Below are 15707 nucleotides of genomic sequence, written 5' to 3' on the forward strand. Positions count from 1 at the left end.
TTGTGTGTGGACATGTTTGTTGTAACGGGATGCGCGTTGCGCTTGATGCAAATACGCACAGCAGAAACGCTGCGCATTTGTGCCCAGCTTTCGGCCCCTAACATCCACACGGAGCGCGTGTACAGTTTCGCGTTCAACATCAACGTGCAGGTCAGACGTAATGACGCTGGCACATTACGACCGCGCCTCATCTGCTGAAGAGCAAGTGGTGTTTGTATAGAGGGGCAGTCAGTCGCAATGTTAGCACTTACACCGACGTGTGCTAACGTGGTGGTGCGCTGTCCTACATCTACTCTTTTTTTTTTAAAAAAGAACAAAATAGAGCGATGGAAGCACTCGATTTCCACAGTTCGTTCTTCATCGATGATCCTAATTATCAGGCTGTTTGAAAGACTGCGACGGTTGTAAAGTAATTCAAGATCTAGCGTTAATAAAACTACAGCATTATCGTTAGATACAGGGACCAAAGAATTCAGGTTTAGTTAACGGTAGATATTTAGTTAACGACAAATAAATTGAAATTATTGAGAGGTTTAAGACTTGCAGCGGAAAGCATAGGGGACTGTATGCTTTCCCTAGCCTAATTGCTAGATTCATCTGGTTGTGTCTAACATATAAACGTGCCCCTCGGGAAAAAAAAAATTCCTTCTTTCGTTCATTCATAGCGAGGACCTCGTCGCGGTAGACTGAATGCCTTAGGTTAGCATACGAGAATTTGTTGGTCAGCTGTCGCATCGTGCAAGGTTCACGTGATGCCCTCTGGCAAAAAAGAGTATTTCACACTCGCTGCTTGGGATACGACCGGCGCTGGCTAACACTCCCGGGGATTACATGCACAGAAATAACCAACGAAAAGGACAGGAAAGGGCCTTCCGTCGTAGATCATCGGACGCGTAATACGAAGGTTGTGGGTTCAGATCCCACCGACGGAAAGGGTGAGTTTTTTGTCCACTTCAATTCATTTCAATTTACTTCACAATTAATACACTGCATTGAAAGTGAAATAAAACTGCGCGGGTGACGGAACACAAGTAGAAGAAGTTGACAGGACGGGCGCAGACTAACAACTGAATTTATTTAAAAACACGCATGCGCACAAGCACTCGCTACAGTATCACACACTTAGTACACTGCAGTTAAAGAAAACAATTAACGTCCTCTATGCTTTCCCTGGCCTAATTGTCTGTTCAATTAATTATGTTTTTACATGCGGCATGGGATGCGCGTGTTAATGGCCAATTAACGAATTTTCATGTATTGCCGGTTTTGTGCCTCCATGTATACTCTCGTTGACGGAAGTGTAGTCGACAATGGGCAGCTACCACTGCAAAGAATGATAACATGATTTCTATCGTTATGAAAGCAAGTTATTCTTATTGCACTAAATTCCCAAGTTCTCTGCTGCTACCATGCTCGAAAAAGTTTGTATTTTCAACATAATTACGTTGACAACACAACCTTTGTCAACATAACTGTGCTGACAATACTAAATAAAAGCCGCTGTCGGATTTCGGACCGCTGCCTTATAACTCGGAAAAATATAAGAAAGATCACACCTTCATTGACATCACGGTACTCGCAGATAAAATATCGGGAAATGAAACATGCGATAGGGAACACTCACATTTGGCATACAGGGTGTTTCAAGAAATCTGTCCGAAAATCCTCACAAATATGGAAAATGCCATATTTTCCCATGGCCTTCAGAATTACTTTTTCTGTGGTGGTAGGCACCGTAACATGGCGAGAGATCAGTTACGGCAGCAATTAAAGAAATTAACCTAATTAACTTTTTGAATACTGGAGACAGGCGGTCTCGTCAAGTGGGAGAATTGGAGCACTTCCTGCGAAACGCTTATTGCTGCTTTGAGATTTCCAAATAGCGACCGCTGGCAATTGTAGCAGGGTGATGAAATCTGACCAATTTCGCCGGCGAAACTATTCCAAGGCGTGTTCTCATTAGCAGGAAAGTCTGGCATTGCTACCAAGTCTTGTCGTAATACGTAATCGAACGTGCTTTGGGAACGAAAAGAGCTCCAAGAGACCTGTTTCAGGTGCTAAAAGCAAAAATATGCACATATATAGGCAAAAAGGTCGAAAATAGGTATTCATAGGCGCAACAAAGTCAGCAATGGACTACTTCTTAAGACATAATTCGAACTCACAAACCAAAAGGGTGGGGCTCTGGCGCTTGTTAACGAAAATACATTTGCCTACAATCCGATCTACTCATATGCCTTCCACCTGTACAAGCAGTATTGCCATAGCTAGAATAGTCTTCTATTTTTTGTTAGTGATAGTTTAACATTGGAGGCGTCGTATGCCGCCCAAGCTTGGGTTCATTAACTCGACACGAGAACAGCTGGCTGATTCAACTGCTGTCGACGTTAGGGCCCGCACTCTTAAAGCAGTCTAGAAGTACACGTTGCTGGGCTAGTCGGTTCATGTCTAAGTACAAGCCACAAAGTATGGCTGTTTCTTGCGCGAGGAAATAACGAGTGTATCAGTGACACTTCATTGTCTCTTTCGCAGGCAGAGCGCAAGTTCATAGATCACAGGTTCTGATTAGGGTGGTATGCGCTCTCTGTGTGCGTAGTTTGCTGCGCATGTCTGTGTCTATATATTTGGTTGAACTGTCTCTTGAATAAACAGTCGAAAGATTGCGCTCCCCTGGATCCCCTGGACCCCTTCCCTCGTTATTTCCTCGCGCAAGAAACAGCCATACTTTGTGACTTGTACTTAGACTCTCACGTCTCAAAGCAGTTCGTACGTGCTGATCTTCTTACAAACAGGCGTTAACCTTCTTGCAGGCGCCAAACATTCCTATGAGCAGGAGCAAGCTATGTGTGACATTGAAAAGAGTTTCATAAATTCAGCTCCAGAGTAATTATTCAAAAAAGGGTCCGTACTACGGGCCGACTCATAAGGACGTGCGCTGGCTAATTGCGATAACGAGCAGCACGAGATAATGAGACCAGTGAACGAAGAACATTTTTTGCGAAAGAAACGGGAGTACACTCCCAGGGTTGTCATTATGGAAAGCAGATTTTAAGCTAGAACGGTTTTAAATACCAGGAAGAGGCTAATAGAGGATATTCAAAATGTACAGCGCCATCTGTCGACAAGGCCGTAAGCTCGATCCGCCATGTTTTGCTAGGCGCGAAGACGAAATCAGTCGCATGTCGCAGCCTTTCAGGGGCTATAGCTGCTGGTATTTTATCTTTGCTCTGCGATGGCTTCCCAATGCTTCGTGCGCCGTTCAGGTAACGAGGGAGCCATGAAAATTCCGGGAACAAGATCGCACTAACTTTAATCGAATGTATCAGTTATCTGAACGAAGAGAAAGAAAGTACTGACGCGAGCTTGTTTCGTCAACAAGATCGGCACTGCGCTTTTGTTCGGAAATGACCGGCGCGCGCAAAAGTGCTCATGAATCTCAGTTCTTATTTCTCCGTGCAGTTTAGTTGCTCGCCTGCAACATAAACTAGACTTGCAGGACAGTATTAAATACGATATACGAATTTTAAAGGGACTGTCTACCGCTCGGAAAAAATTTTCTGATTGCGGTGAAAATGAGAAGATCGTTCGTCACATCGGCAGCAACGAGCATGCTTTTCTCCCATAAAAAAAGGAATTATATTTTTAATTTGATGTTGAAAATCGTGAAAGAATGACCGCTAGCGTCACCCAACGGCGATGTGGCTCAATCTACTGGTAGGACAAGAAATCCTCGCAGGTAGACTCATTTTGCTTAAAAACAAACATGTACAACTTAAAATTGTGTTTTACGCACTTGAGGCAGCTATCGGTTGCGTCAGAAAGTATTTTTTTTTTGCCTTTTTTCCGCGTCTAAAAAGGCGCCTGGTGGCGCTGCTTGCGGCGCCGCCTTCGATTTCGTCTGCTTCAGATCACGCGCTATGCCATGCAGCCCTCCGCGCTGGTCGTACCGTGCCGCTGTATTGCTGTTAGGATGTCTCACATGTGCTGCGCTGTGAAGGCGTGCATTTATAGTCTCCTTTTGATGAATCAACTTGGCTTGGATTGCAGCAGCAGTTCTAAAATAAACGCATAGACTGCGATTACAGCAAAATAAGTGTTCTGTAATCGTATAATAAGCTTCGTTTAACCGCTAGCGCGCAGAAAACGACTGTTACATTAATTATATTAGTGTTCATCGAAAATAATTTAATCCTACAGAAACCACATGCGCTTTCGGTTTTAATTTTTATCGGCACTACAATCGTCATCGCGTCCACCAACCAGTGTTGTGTGCATGTTTCATGCCAATGGAAGAAGACCGAATGCAGATCGAAAAATTCTGTTTTAAAAATTTCTGCTCATTTTCCAGAGAAACCGCTGCAGGGTTGGACACTTCAGGCTGTATGCTTTCGATTGCGGTACAAAACAGAAAAGCGATGAAGGACGGTAGACAGTCCCTTTAAAGCAGACGGCCGACGTCGCACACGCGCGAGAGAGCATGATTGATCGACATTGGCTTGTCGGTGTTTTGCAGATCGACGAACGCGATGATTTACGCACAGTCGCGCTCAATATGACTTGCAACACGGGAGCGTGTGGCCTCACGAGTTTAAAGATTTCGCATTCCTTCCACTAGCCCTTATTTCTACAACTAAACGCTGTTCTCTCACTGGGGGATGTTCCCGAATAAGATAATAATATTAAGTCACAGAAATGAGCAAGTTGAAGCCGTGCGCAATCATTAAACTCGTAAGGCCACGCGCTCCCGTGTTGGAAGTCATATTGAGCGCGACTGTACATATATAAACGTATGCAAGCAGTGCCACATACGCCGCTCCGCGCTTCCGTGGAAAATCAGGACCGCCACACAAGACTCGACCGGCGCAAAGGTCCCCACAGGTATTTCTATGCAAGCTTCGCAAGGCAGTGTGCGCCGAAGTACACAGTCCGCATGTCGCGTCTGCCCTTCTCTTTACAGTCAGCTGGCGCTGTGAACACGTTGGAGCTAAGATTTACAGAGCCCATACAGTATATAGATGGAGCTGTTTGTTCGATAGATCTAGAGTTACTGTATAATGATACCTTTAGGTAGCAAAGTTGCGCATCTGCCTTCCAAACTCCGCTAGCAACCATGCATTGCGGAGGAGCTGATGCTCGGGCCAATTTCTGTGTTTTTCGACGCCGCCGCTGCAGCGAACTGAATTAACACTATAGTCATCGACAGCCAATGTTTATCCCCGGTCTTGCACACGCCAGACATATTAATCGGCGACACGGTAGGCATGTCACCTGCAAAAACGGAGTGCCACTTCACCACATAGCTGTGGTTGCTAGCCAGACCTATGCGCAACTCTGCTACCTAAAGGTAGCATATACAATAACTCTAGGTGGTTCATCGCACTAATATTTCCGCTGATCGCGGGCCCTCGTATGCTGACGCAACAGCGCACGGTCATGCAACGCCACCGTGGGATGCGAAAGCAAAGAGCGCTATATTTTAACAAGATGTGTCAAGGAATGCACACGTATAACGTTCAAGAAAACCAGAACGACAAATACTAAATATGCGCGATAGATTGCGACCACAACGCATTATGAACAACCAGTGTGCAGTAAAACAGCATTGCGTACTCGGGCCGCTCTCTTTGTATACAGCTGAAACACGTGATCAGTATTTTTGTTTGGTTTGCGGCGCACTGCTGATGCCTTGTTTTAAAAAAAAAACTAGGAAACATGCCATTGCGAAGGGTGTAGATACCTGTGGCTAAATAAATGAGCCGAAGATAGCAGCACTGCGTTGCACAGGTCGCGTAGAAACGATGTGGTTTCGATATCTGACGAGCGTTTATCATGCGTGTTGATAATCGCCGTGGGAAATACAGCGGAGATATACTGCAGTGCAAGGTTATCTTAGAAGCTTGATAGGCACATCTCCTCTGCAACGGACACTTGAACGCCTACTTCAGATCGGAAGCGCACGCCACTAGAGAACAGCAGTTCAGCTTTGCGAATTGCGGTTACAGCGCAGGGGAAGACACGAGCCAGGGACCGACGAAGACGAGCGCTGACTTCCAACTAAAATTTTATTGTGAAAAACAAGCAAATTTATGAAAAGCAACACGTGCGATAAAAACTGCATGCGATAAATGCCCTCCGAAACACGAAGCCAACATGAGCAAGCACTCTAATACAACAAAGCAGGAACAGCCCTATGAAGAAAAACAAGAGCGCATGTGTGGGTGCAAGAAAGCAAGTTCCTTGTCAGTTAAAGCTATCGAAGGCTTACTAAAGGAGTCACTTTCAGCGATTGCTGCAGCCTCTATGATTAGTCTTGTGTTCTCGTTAGGATGCTTTGCTAGTATGGCCGTCTTTTCAAAGAACGGAACACAGCCGCATTGTGCGCAATGCACACTAAGAAAGCCCTCTCTCCCTCTCCTCACTTTGTTGCTGTGTTCCTGCAGTCGGATGTTCAGACATGTATACCTGTCTGCCCTACGTAGGACAGACCGCAAGACAGGGGTATCTTGTACACTACCTCTTTTGAACAAACAAGATACTTCTTGTTATGGTTAATACTACAAGGGCTACGCGCCTTGGCAACAAGATTAGTCCTAACACAAAGCTGTGAAAGTTTTTTAGGAGCCCTGTCTCGTGTCTTCCCCTGCGCTGTAACCGCAAATTGAAATGGAATACCAACTAGCCCGTACTCACACCTTGCTTCAGCTTTGCGAAGCGGTGCGCTTCTTGCAGCTGCAGACCGGATGAGTTTTTAAGCACGCAGAACTCCTATATTACGTTCTCATCGACTTGTGGCAGCACAGTGAGGTCTGCTGATCGTTCGGCGCTGGTTGTCGAAAGAAGCGGCCGCATTTTCTTGGTTCGAAAGCTCAGCCAACGAGTGCTGCTCAGCCTCTCCGTGGCCTCTCCTTATGTAGCCGCTAGCAGACGATTCCACGACTGCGACCAGCAAGAAATGGCATACGCGCCCAGTGTTGCCGGAGCACCAAACATTATGAATATCCTCTGTTTAGAAGAGTAGTATAATAAAGAAAACTCACAGACGCACACACACACGCACAGACAACGCATGCGCGCACGTCTGGCTAGATATCGTCGCTACTGGCTAGTAACTGATTTATACGCGCCTATTCAAATACACGAAATACCCAGAGAGGCTTCTGTATAACTCTAAGGCAAAATTACCAGAAAGAGGAGCAATGGAGCCCAATAGGCGCGCGCAATGAACAGATAGACCGTTGAGGAGCAACCGCAGAGGGATGCGTGCCGGGTGCAACCCCAGTCTGCCAGGGGATCAACCGCGCGGGAGATGCAGGTCGTGTGCAGAGATGCATTCCGTGTGCAAACCGTTGTCCAGGGAGCCAACCGTTCTCCTCGCTCTTGGGTCAGTCTTCCCACTTGTTTTCGTGGTGGCGTGTTGGCGGTTGTGTCGCGCTCGGAGAGTTCGACAATCTAGGAACTACGCCGCGGTGCCTTCGATATACACGTATGCGTGGATGAGTGTGTGGTGCTGCTTTTACGTTTCGCCGTTCCCATGAAGTCTGGAGCTGGTCTCGACACGTCGCGACGCCGCGCTGTATATCTCCGGCGTAGTCACGGCACTGCGTCGCCACCGGCTGGGAATGGCGGCCGAGAAGACAGTAGGCCTATCGGATCCATGATTTCAATCTGACTCTGGGCACAAATCGGCGCTTGATTCTTTCACAAGTCAGTGATCGCTCTTTATTCTGCATGCCATAACTGTCGCGTGCGCGAAACTGATCGCGATTGCCGGTAACGGACTCGATCGTGTTATATATCGCGCGCACGAAATTTACCGCGAGGGCCGGCTTGGGCGTCAGCTCGCCTGTGCTTTGTGACCGTCTGGATACTGGCCGCCCGGACGCTCGATCACCGAGGATTCGGCGTGGTGATGAGCTCGCCGCTGTTCTGCGACTCGTCCAAAACGCATTGCGGTTGCCGGCAACGAGCTCAATTGTATGTCGCGCGCTTGATATGCGCCGACATGGGTTGGCGGGTGCTTTAGCTAGCCGACTTTAGCTGCGCTTCGGAACTCTGTGGAAATTGGTCGTCATTACTGTCGGCTTCCCCGTCGCTCGCTCGCAAGCAGCCCGGTGCCGTTCGTGGTGACGGCCCCGCATATGCTCGAGATTCGCTGGCGGCAGCGGCGGCTGACGGGCTTGCTCGAGCTGTACGACGCCGCTCGCAGAAAACTCGCCAGTTCGGCGTGATAGCTGCGGCTGCCGCACTTTAGCTGTTGCGCTATGTGACTCGAAATGCGTCTTTGATGGTGTATGACATCACGGTGAAATTATTTGCATGCCATAATTTAGACGTGTGTCTTTATTTCACCTTGCACGTATTTGCCATGCGCGTGCTTCTTCATCCTCTCTGTCACGGGTGACTAACTGTTTGCAATCTTCTTGTGCTTTGCAGGATGCAGCCGTTGTCCACAACGGGCAGAATGCTATGTTTGCTGGCGCGGGCAATAACAGTCATCTGTCGCTTCCGTTGGAGAAGCTTCACAAAAAGGACTGTACGAGATATGACAACGCGGCTGGACCTGTACTGGACATTTTAGAGTGAATTAAATGAAAGAAAGCAGAAACTTTATGTGTATAGAGAAAAAAAAAACGTTTCATTGACTCACTTTTGTTTTTCGTTGTCGCATTGACTGCGAAAGCAGTGATACACGCATGACTAAATATTTTTTTCGCATGTTCTTTTCCGCGCCATTTGTTGCTTACCGCGGAAAAAAACACGCAATAAAGGTATTAAGCTTTGCGGAGAGTAACTGTAGGAAATCTTCCCTGGGGATTAACGGATCATTTGAACTGGGGATAAAAATTCATCCGAATGGAGCATTTGAGTTGACCGACCAATCGTCCGGCGAGGTGCAACTGCGGGGACTAGCGGTTACCCGGTAAGGTGTAAATGTGAGGACTAAATGTTAGTCCTTTGAGGTAATCTTTGGGGACTAACAATTGGCTGCTTGGGGACTAACAGTTAGACCCGATGCCGAACGTTAGTCCTTAAAGGGATTAATGGTTGTAGCAGCCCCATTAGTCACTAAAGGGACGAACCACACACCTTTTTAACACCCTTTTGCCTTAGAGTGTATATGTGAAGACTGCTAGATTGATTTGAGTGACATTTGTGTCGTGTAGACTGTATGAAGCAGGATAATACCGTATGACCTGGAAAATTTTGCAAAAGTTGCCGAAAATCGGTAGGTTAGAAAAAAAAAAAAAGAAGCACCGACTTTACAAATCAGTAACCTTGCGCTAAAAACAGATCCTGTCAACTGATTTCGATAGATCATCTAAAACAAAAAAAAATTGATTTGTGGATTTACAGTTTACGTTAATTTGTTACAGTGTTTACAAAGGCTTTACTCCATGTTACAACGTTACAATATTTACAGAGTTCTACTCACACACTTTAGCGTGGTGTTTAGTACACCAAGTTTGCCATTTTTATAGGCATTGTGAAATGTTACGACAATTTTCATTTCTGAGTTTCGGAGTTCACAACTTGATAGCTTTAACTTTTTGGTAAATTCGCTACGTTTAGCAGTTTTCACAAAACCATCGACGGCCTATATAAAAACAGAGTCCGTATTCACAAAAACGTATTTCGCTATAGAAGTTAGTAAGAGAATAGTGCAGCCAATCCTGACGCAGTACACATCATTAGCGAAAGGATCCAGCCAATGGAGAAGAGCATTGGCGAAAGAGAAGGTTTGTGCATACAGCCCCGATTTGACACAATCACAAGAGGGACGCACATGAAACGGCGCTGGGTCCTGTGTGTTCACTGTACCGCATTTTGCGCTGTTTTGCCATAAGGTGTCACTTCTTTTCAAATGTAACAAACCTTGTCAAATTTGGTGCAGTGATGCTCGAGAAAAATTATTTCTTTTTTGATGCGCATTTTTATAGGAATACCTGAGCTAAACCTTCTTAGATGTGCTTATTCTTTTACATAAATAAGGCCCTGATGGCAAATGGAGCTGACATGTGAAAATATCGGTGAATTTTGCAACTATCGCAAATTCACGAAGTACCTTTGACACTGAATGCCTCCGTAAGGACAAGTACCTGCCAGTTACAGTGGAAACATAATTAGTGAAAGAAGTTTGCTAATGACAAAAAAAAATAATTTTTTTTTAAAGTTCGGTACTTCTACACAGTGTTTCAGGGCACCCACGAACACCACACTGGCGCAACGCTGTATGACCTTAATGAAAACCAGCGGATAACACAAAGACACAAGCCCTCGAAAATTCCCTTTCTTCATTTGTTACAGGTATGATAACTTAAACGAAAGAGTTGTACGAACGATGATGACCGAACATGTTGGGTTCACAACATCCTAAACAGAAAATCATGATCAGTGAAGTAAATGTAAGGGTAATTGACCTGAAGGGAAGGATGAGGGCTTTAAGAAACGATAACACACGCTCGTTTAGGTGCTCGAGATGATAGAAAAAGTTGGGGGTAACGATTAAGTGAAAAGGATCGGTTAACAAGGAAAAGCCGCGTGAAAAGACAGGGACAAAGAACACACAAAACTCGCTCTTTTTCCTCAATTGACTATGAACCAACCATGCCAAATCGAAGGCCTTAACTTATGCTTGACAAATGATATTAAAGGGCCAGTGCCATCGAGAAACAATACCTCCATCTCCAATGAGTGTTACCGAAGAACCTGAGCCAGGCAGGCCGGTGCCGTGATCGCATCCCTCCACGGACCTGCTCGCAATCCACTCCCTCTCTCTAATGCACTTCGTACGTCACGCGGCAAGTTTTATCTTACAAAGGGCAAAATGACGCGCTGCGACTGCGGCATATTTCTGTTATTACACTTCGTACGGCATCGCCAAACACCGGCGTCCCACCATCGCTGAGAGATGAACAAGCTTCCGGAATGATCTTTTCTTTAAGCAACAAGATAAATAATCTCTGTCTTGGTATTATTAAAGTCGTTAGAGTAAAAGCCCCGCAAACACCTTAAAAATTTAATAGAAACACATTTATCATCTTCGTATGGAAGCTTAAGTGTAGCAGACAACATCTTGTGAAACCAGGAAGCTAAAGAAGTAGCGCTGGTGACTTGCGCAGTTTTTGCCATGCACGTTTTTTTTTTCTGCGAAAATATATCGAAACAAGACGCTCTACATTGAAACTCTCGTCTCGATACTGCAACGCCTTAGATAACTACTGGACACAGATGTACGTCGAGAACTTTGCCTTGTCACGAGTTGACGTGCCCTAGCAGTCATTCAAATCTAGTTTTTAAGTAAAAAAAATAAATGAAAGGAAACAACACCAAAACCAATTATCCTTCAGTTTGATGATATGTGGAGTTTAATGGCGCAAGGGTCATGTTTGGAATTGTCCTTCAGTTTACCAACCACTGTTTGTTCGCGTATTTTCTTGCTTTATAGTTGCAATGAATGCAGGTGTAGAAGTTACTTCAAGTACGAAAACGAGATGTAGCGCAGCATACGTGCAGCCGCCACCAGGCAACACCAACACGACGCTAAGCACGTTGTACATGATGTGGACACTGTAAACGAGTTACGTACACTGAGAAAAATTAACATTTTTTTATTAGGCCGATACATATATAAGAAGAGCAGAAGATGAGTACTGCATAACAGAGCATATAATAGCAGCGTGAAGTACGTCGGCGTCCTCATATTCGCACAACTGTACTTTACCCAATTCGAACCTTTGTGAGATTGCTGTGCGAGTTACATTTTTGTTGTTGTTGTTCTTAATAACAAATATACACTCGTGTTTTCAAGAAATAAACCACGCCGCGTTCCTTTCAGAGAATTGAACAAAAGAACGTTCAAGAGGCACAATACGCTGGCACTATCGACAAAGACATTTTTTTTAATAACTTCTTTGTACTTCTGTTGATACAGAAGCCTCGAGTTGGTATTGAAAATAAGTAAGAGTAACTTGCGAGGAAGCTATTTGTCCCAGGGATAATGGAGAAGAGGCAGCTCTTCTGCCCAATATCGCACAGGCAAATTAACCGAATAGTAAATGCTTTCTATAAAGGTGACAACGAATACAAGAACACGAGTTTGGAGCGGCACTGAGTTATATTTAGTCAAGTTTCACAAGGGAACATATCCATTATAGTAGACGATGCAATAACAAAATGACTTAGCGGCATTGGAATTGACCACCATGTTGACTCCATATTCCACTGCAGCCACGTATGAGATACGGCTGTGAAATTGTAGCATGCGTTTGACTTAAGTGCTCGTTCTCTCTCATGCCTATTGGGAACTGACGGGAGCACGTACCGGAGGCAAGGTGACTTAGAACACACAAACGAAAAAGGAACCACCAACCTTTACAGCGAAACGCCGCGCGACGTCGTGCTGCTAACGCGCTTCTGCCTGCTCCCAAATCGACATAGCTACGGCTCGCGTCATAGGTGCGGAAGTGTACCATGCACCGCGTGGGCCATCACCTCATATGTGTGGCCGACACGGTGGGCACGCTCCCGAACAAATAGGAGGCTTGGAGCCAGAGAGAGGCGGGGGACTCACCGGCGAGATCTCGTGCGCAGCACTGCCTCGAGCAAACAGGGACTGCGGCGCAGCTGTGCGCTCGCCGATAAACGTCCGCGCTGTTTTGAAGAGCAAAGGAAAGGCTCTAGTTTCATAGACACAACAGCTGCTGCTGTTCCTCGTGCCTGCTGCCACGCTGGTCGCGAGCAGCAGCACTGCGCGACGCCGGGGCCGCACACTAGCGGTCTGCGCGGCCCACGGGTGCAGCCCCGGTCGACAGGGGCGAGCCGAGAAGAAGCTCGGGGGCCGACGATCGGCCGCGCGTCATCCGGCCGCCGACATCACACGGAGATCGGCGGCCGGGAGACGCGACGCCGCCTGCACGGAGGTCCGCGGCCAGCACCGCGTCGTACGAAGGCGGCGCGCACTTTCCGCCGCCGGGATCGCGCGATACATGGGCAGGATGCACGGGCGGGGCTCCATCGAAGGAAACATCTGGCAGGAGGCTCGGCCCGCAGGTAGCATCACGTTCCGGCGTCCACGACTCGCCGGCCGACCAGATCAAATAGTTAGCCGCCGAGCCGTGTGGGAGGGCAGTTGGCAGCTCCAGTGTGTAGACAAAGCGGCCCTGCAGTCGGTCCCGCTCACTGCGGTCGCTCCGCGGCAGCTGCGCGCTCAGTTTGCGCCCGACGCGAGGGTCGTTGACACCGCTCATTTCGAAGAGGCGCTGGTTTTGTGCAGCGCAAGTGCACCAGGGAGAAGGGAGGCTCCAGTGCCGTCGTGTCGACGCTGGGCGCGGATCGTCGAACAGCGTCGCGCCGCCGTCGTCATCTTCGCGATGCGCCATGACCACCTCGTAGGCGGGCGGGCGGCACTGCCTAGAAGCGCCCACTTGAGTGACGCACGAGTCCACAATGAGCGCTCCAGTGACAACGACCACCACGCCGCAGACGACCAGTCCCAGTCCTAGAGTCCTGCTGTACGTCGGAAATACGGCCAGCCCGCTGCACACTAAGGCCAAGCCGGCCAAGAAGATCACGCCATACGTCACTTCACGCGGGGTGCTGCGCAGGGTCTTCATCTCCGTGGCCGCTTCCACACTTGGGCCGGCACCACGCGGCCGCCCAAAGTTCTCCAGTGGTGCCCCTGCAAACACAAGAGTCACTCACTCTTTCGCAATCAGCATTGCCTTGTCAACACTGGGCAGCGGAAGCGCGACTGAAACGGTAGATAACGAACGCACTCGAGGAGCGCTGTTCTTCACGCCCCGCAAAATACATCCGAGCTCTTCATCGCGGCATTCAGAGAGATACGCCTGCTTCTACCCACTTTCGTGGACAATAAAGCCTCGTCTAATGCTTCCGTGTTCTGAACCACCCGGCTATATCGGCTCAAAGAAAAGCGCAAGCCGCATGCAGTGAGTGACCCGAAGGCAGCCGCCCTTTGTGTCCGCATCAGTCAACATTCTCGCAACGTTATCACTACAACACGGGTCGCCGGTTCACCTCGTGTTTCCGACGGTTGTGTAGCACCGAATCGGTCAAGTGAAACTTGTTTGCTGGATGCGATCAAGTGGAAAGACACGCGGCCTGGCGAGCCTCCGCTGTCCTGACTTGACGTTTCTAATGAGCCGTCGTTTGCAACGAGGCGTTGCGTCGTGGCAAAACTCACTGAGAGCATACACACAATGGCACCGAACTTGTCATTTCCTAAGTCTATAAAATCAACTCTACGCAAAACTGTCCGCACTGGCCCCGAGCGATCACGTATCCCACAGCAACCCCTGTTTACGTAAATCAAACAAAATGTCTCGAACATATGCTGCCAACCACAACATTTTGAGTGGTTCCTATTGAATAATCCGCTCTAATCGTGGCAGATCTTCGAGTCATTAGCTTTCCGGCGTAGAATTGGGAAATGTCGCTTCGGATCTAGGCTGTAATAGTTTTCAACAGAATTGCAATTAGTGAACTGCGAAAAGCCATAGAAGCCTAACAGGCAGCTTACACTAAGCACGGCTAACGAAAGAGGCCGTGCTCACACGAGTTGGGAACACTCACTTTTTAGACACCAACCATCATCACGTTAAGGTATGTAGGTGGCAGCGGTCCGGCACTCCGATAACAGAGCGAGCACAGGCCCATCGATGCTCCCTGTCTGAAAACGGTCTGTATGCCAACAACTGCCAGACGGATTCATGTTGACCGCACTCGCACCACCTGACGTAATGATGTTCACATTGACCTCGGCTACATTTGGGCTCGGTTGCACGAACGCCATGCGCTGGTCGGACCTGGTTCATGCTTTCCAGTCGAGGTCTCGCTAAACGCTCGCTGTCGAGTCTTCCGGCAACAGGGTGGCATGATAAGTGCATTCAATCGCACTGCACGCCGCTCCAAGGTGGCCGCAGCACGTGTGTTCTGGGCTTCCTGCAGGGCAAACGGTGTTGTTTACGCAGCCGCGCCCGCATCACGAGTCTCCTGGTAAAGCACCCGACACGCTGCCAGGGTCGCTGAGCGGGAGACTGCGGTGCATTGTTAGGTAACCATCGGTTTTGCTCCTGCAACACGAGGTCGCCGATGACGTGGCAAAAAGCATCACGGCGTCCGTTTGCACGCAGCGCTGACACAGGATGCGCCCTCCACCGATTGCACATTGCGCGGCATCCCCAGTGTGGGCAAGGGTAGCAAAAACGCACAACACGTCCTGTACGCACGTATATGAGCAACATAGCATGAAGGGCAGGAACCACCGCAGTTCTGACGCTGCTGGCTTGCAAAACTAATCCACCTAGATGCAACTGGTGGGCATCAGTGCCCTAACCAAACCTGCGTCATCACGCCGCGCACCATCACTCCCAGTCAACCGCTATAGTGAAGACAACAGACACTAAGAACCAACAAAAGCTTCCTCGACGTAACGATTACTATTTCCCATGGGCGCCTAATTACTAAAATCTTTCAAAAGCGAACTGATAATCATAAATTCATTAACTTTGAAAGTAGCCACGTACGTCATCGGAAGACTGGGATCCCATACAGCCAGGCACAGCACTTGAGGCGCATATGCTCCGAAGAAGACGATGTGAATTCTTGTTTTCAGGAAGTCAAACGAAAATATCCCGAAAGAAATATTAACGACGCGATACGCCGGGCTGCAGGACAACGACCGTATG

At 47.9% G+C, this 15707-nt stretch overlaps 2 protein-coding genes across 2 annotated transcripts in view; both read right to left on the reverse strand.

The window, feature by feature from the left end:
- LOC125756220 (uncharacterized) overlaps positions 1–12850 on the reverse strand; it is a 37213-nt gene extending 24363 nt beyond the window's left edge. The window contains exon 1 of the mRNA XM_049411936.1: positions 12572–12850. The gene's annotated coding sequence lies outside the window, so the exon portion shown is untranslated. The remainder of the gene's footprint in view (positions 1–12571) is intronic.
- LOC119379339 (uncharacterized) lies at positions 12771–15335 on the reverse strand. The gene is made up of 2 exons (XM_049411935.1): positions 14593–15335; positions 12771–13678 (listed from the first exon to the last, which is right to left on the reverse strand). Exon 2 carries the CDS (start codon positions 13611–13613, stop codon positions 12771–12773), a length of 843 nt encoding a protein of 280 aa, XP_049267892.1. The 5' UTR covers positions 13614–13678; positions 14593–15335.
- Between the last annotated feature and the right edge of the window lie 372 nt (positions 15336–15707).

This window comes from Rhipicephalus sanguineus, chromosome 1 (genome assembly GCF_013339695.2).
Source record: "Rhipicephalus sanguineus isolate Rsan-2018 chromosome 1, BIME_Rsan_1.4, whole genome shotgun sequence".
NCBI classification, from domain to species: Eukaryota; Metazoa; Arthropoda; class Arachnida; order Ixodida; family Ixodidae; genus Rhipicephalus; species Rhipicephalus sanguineus.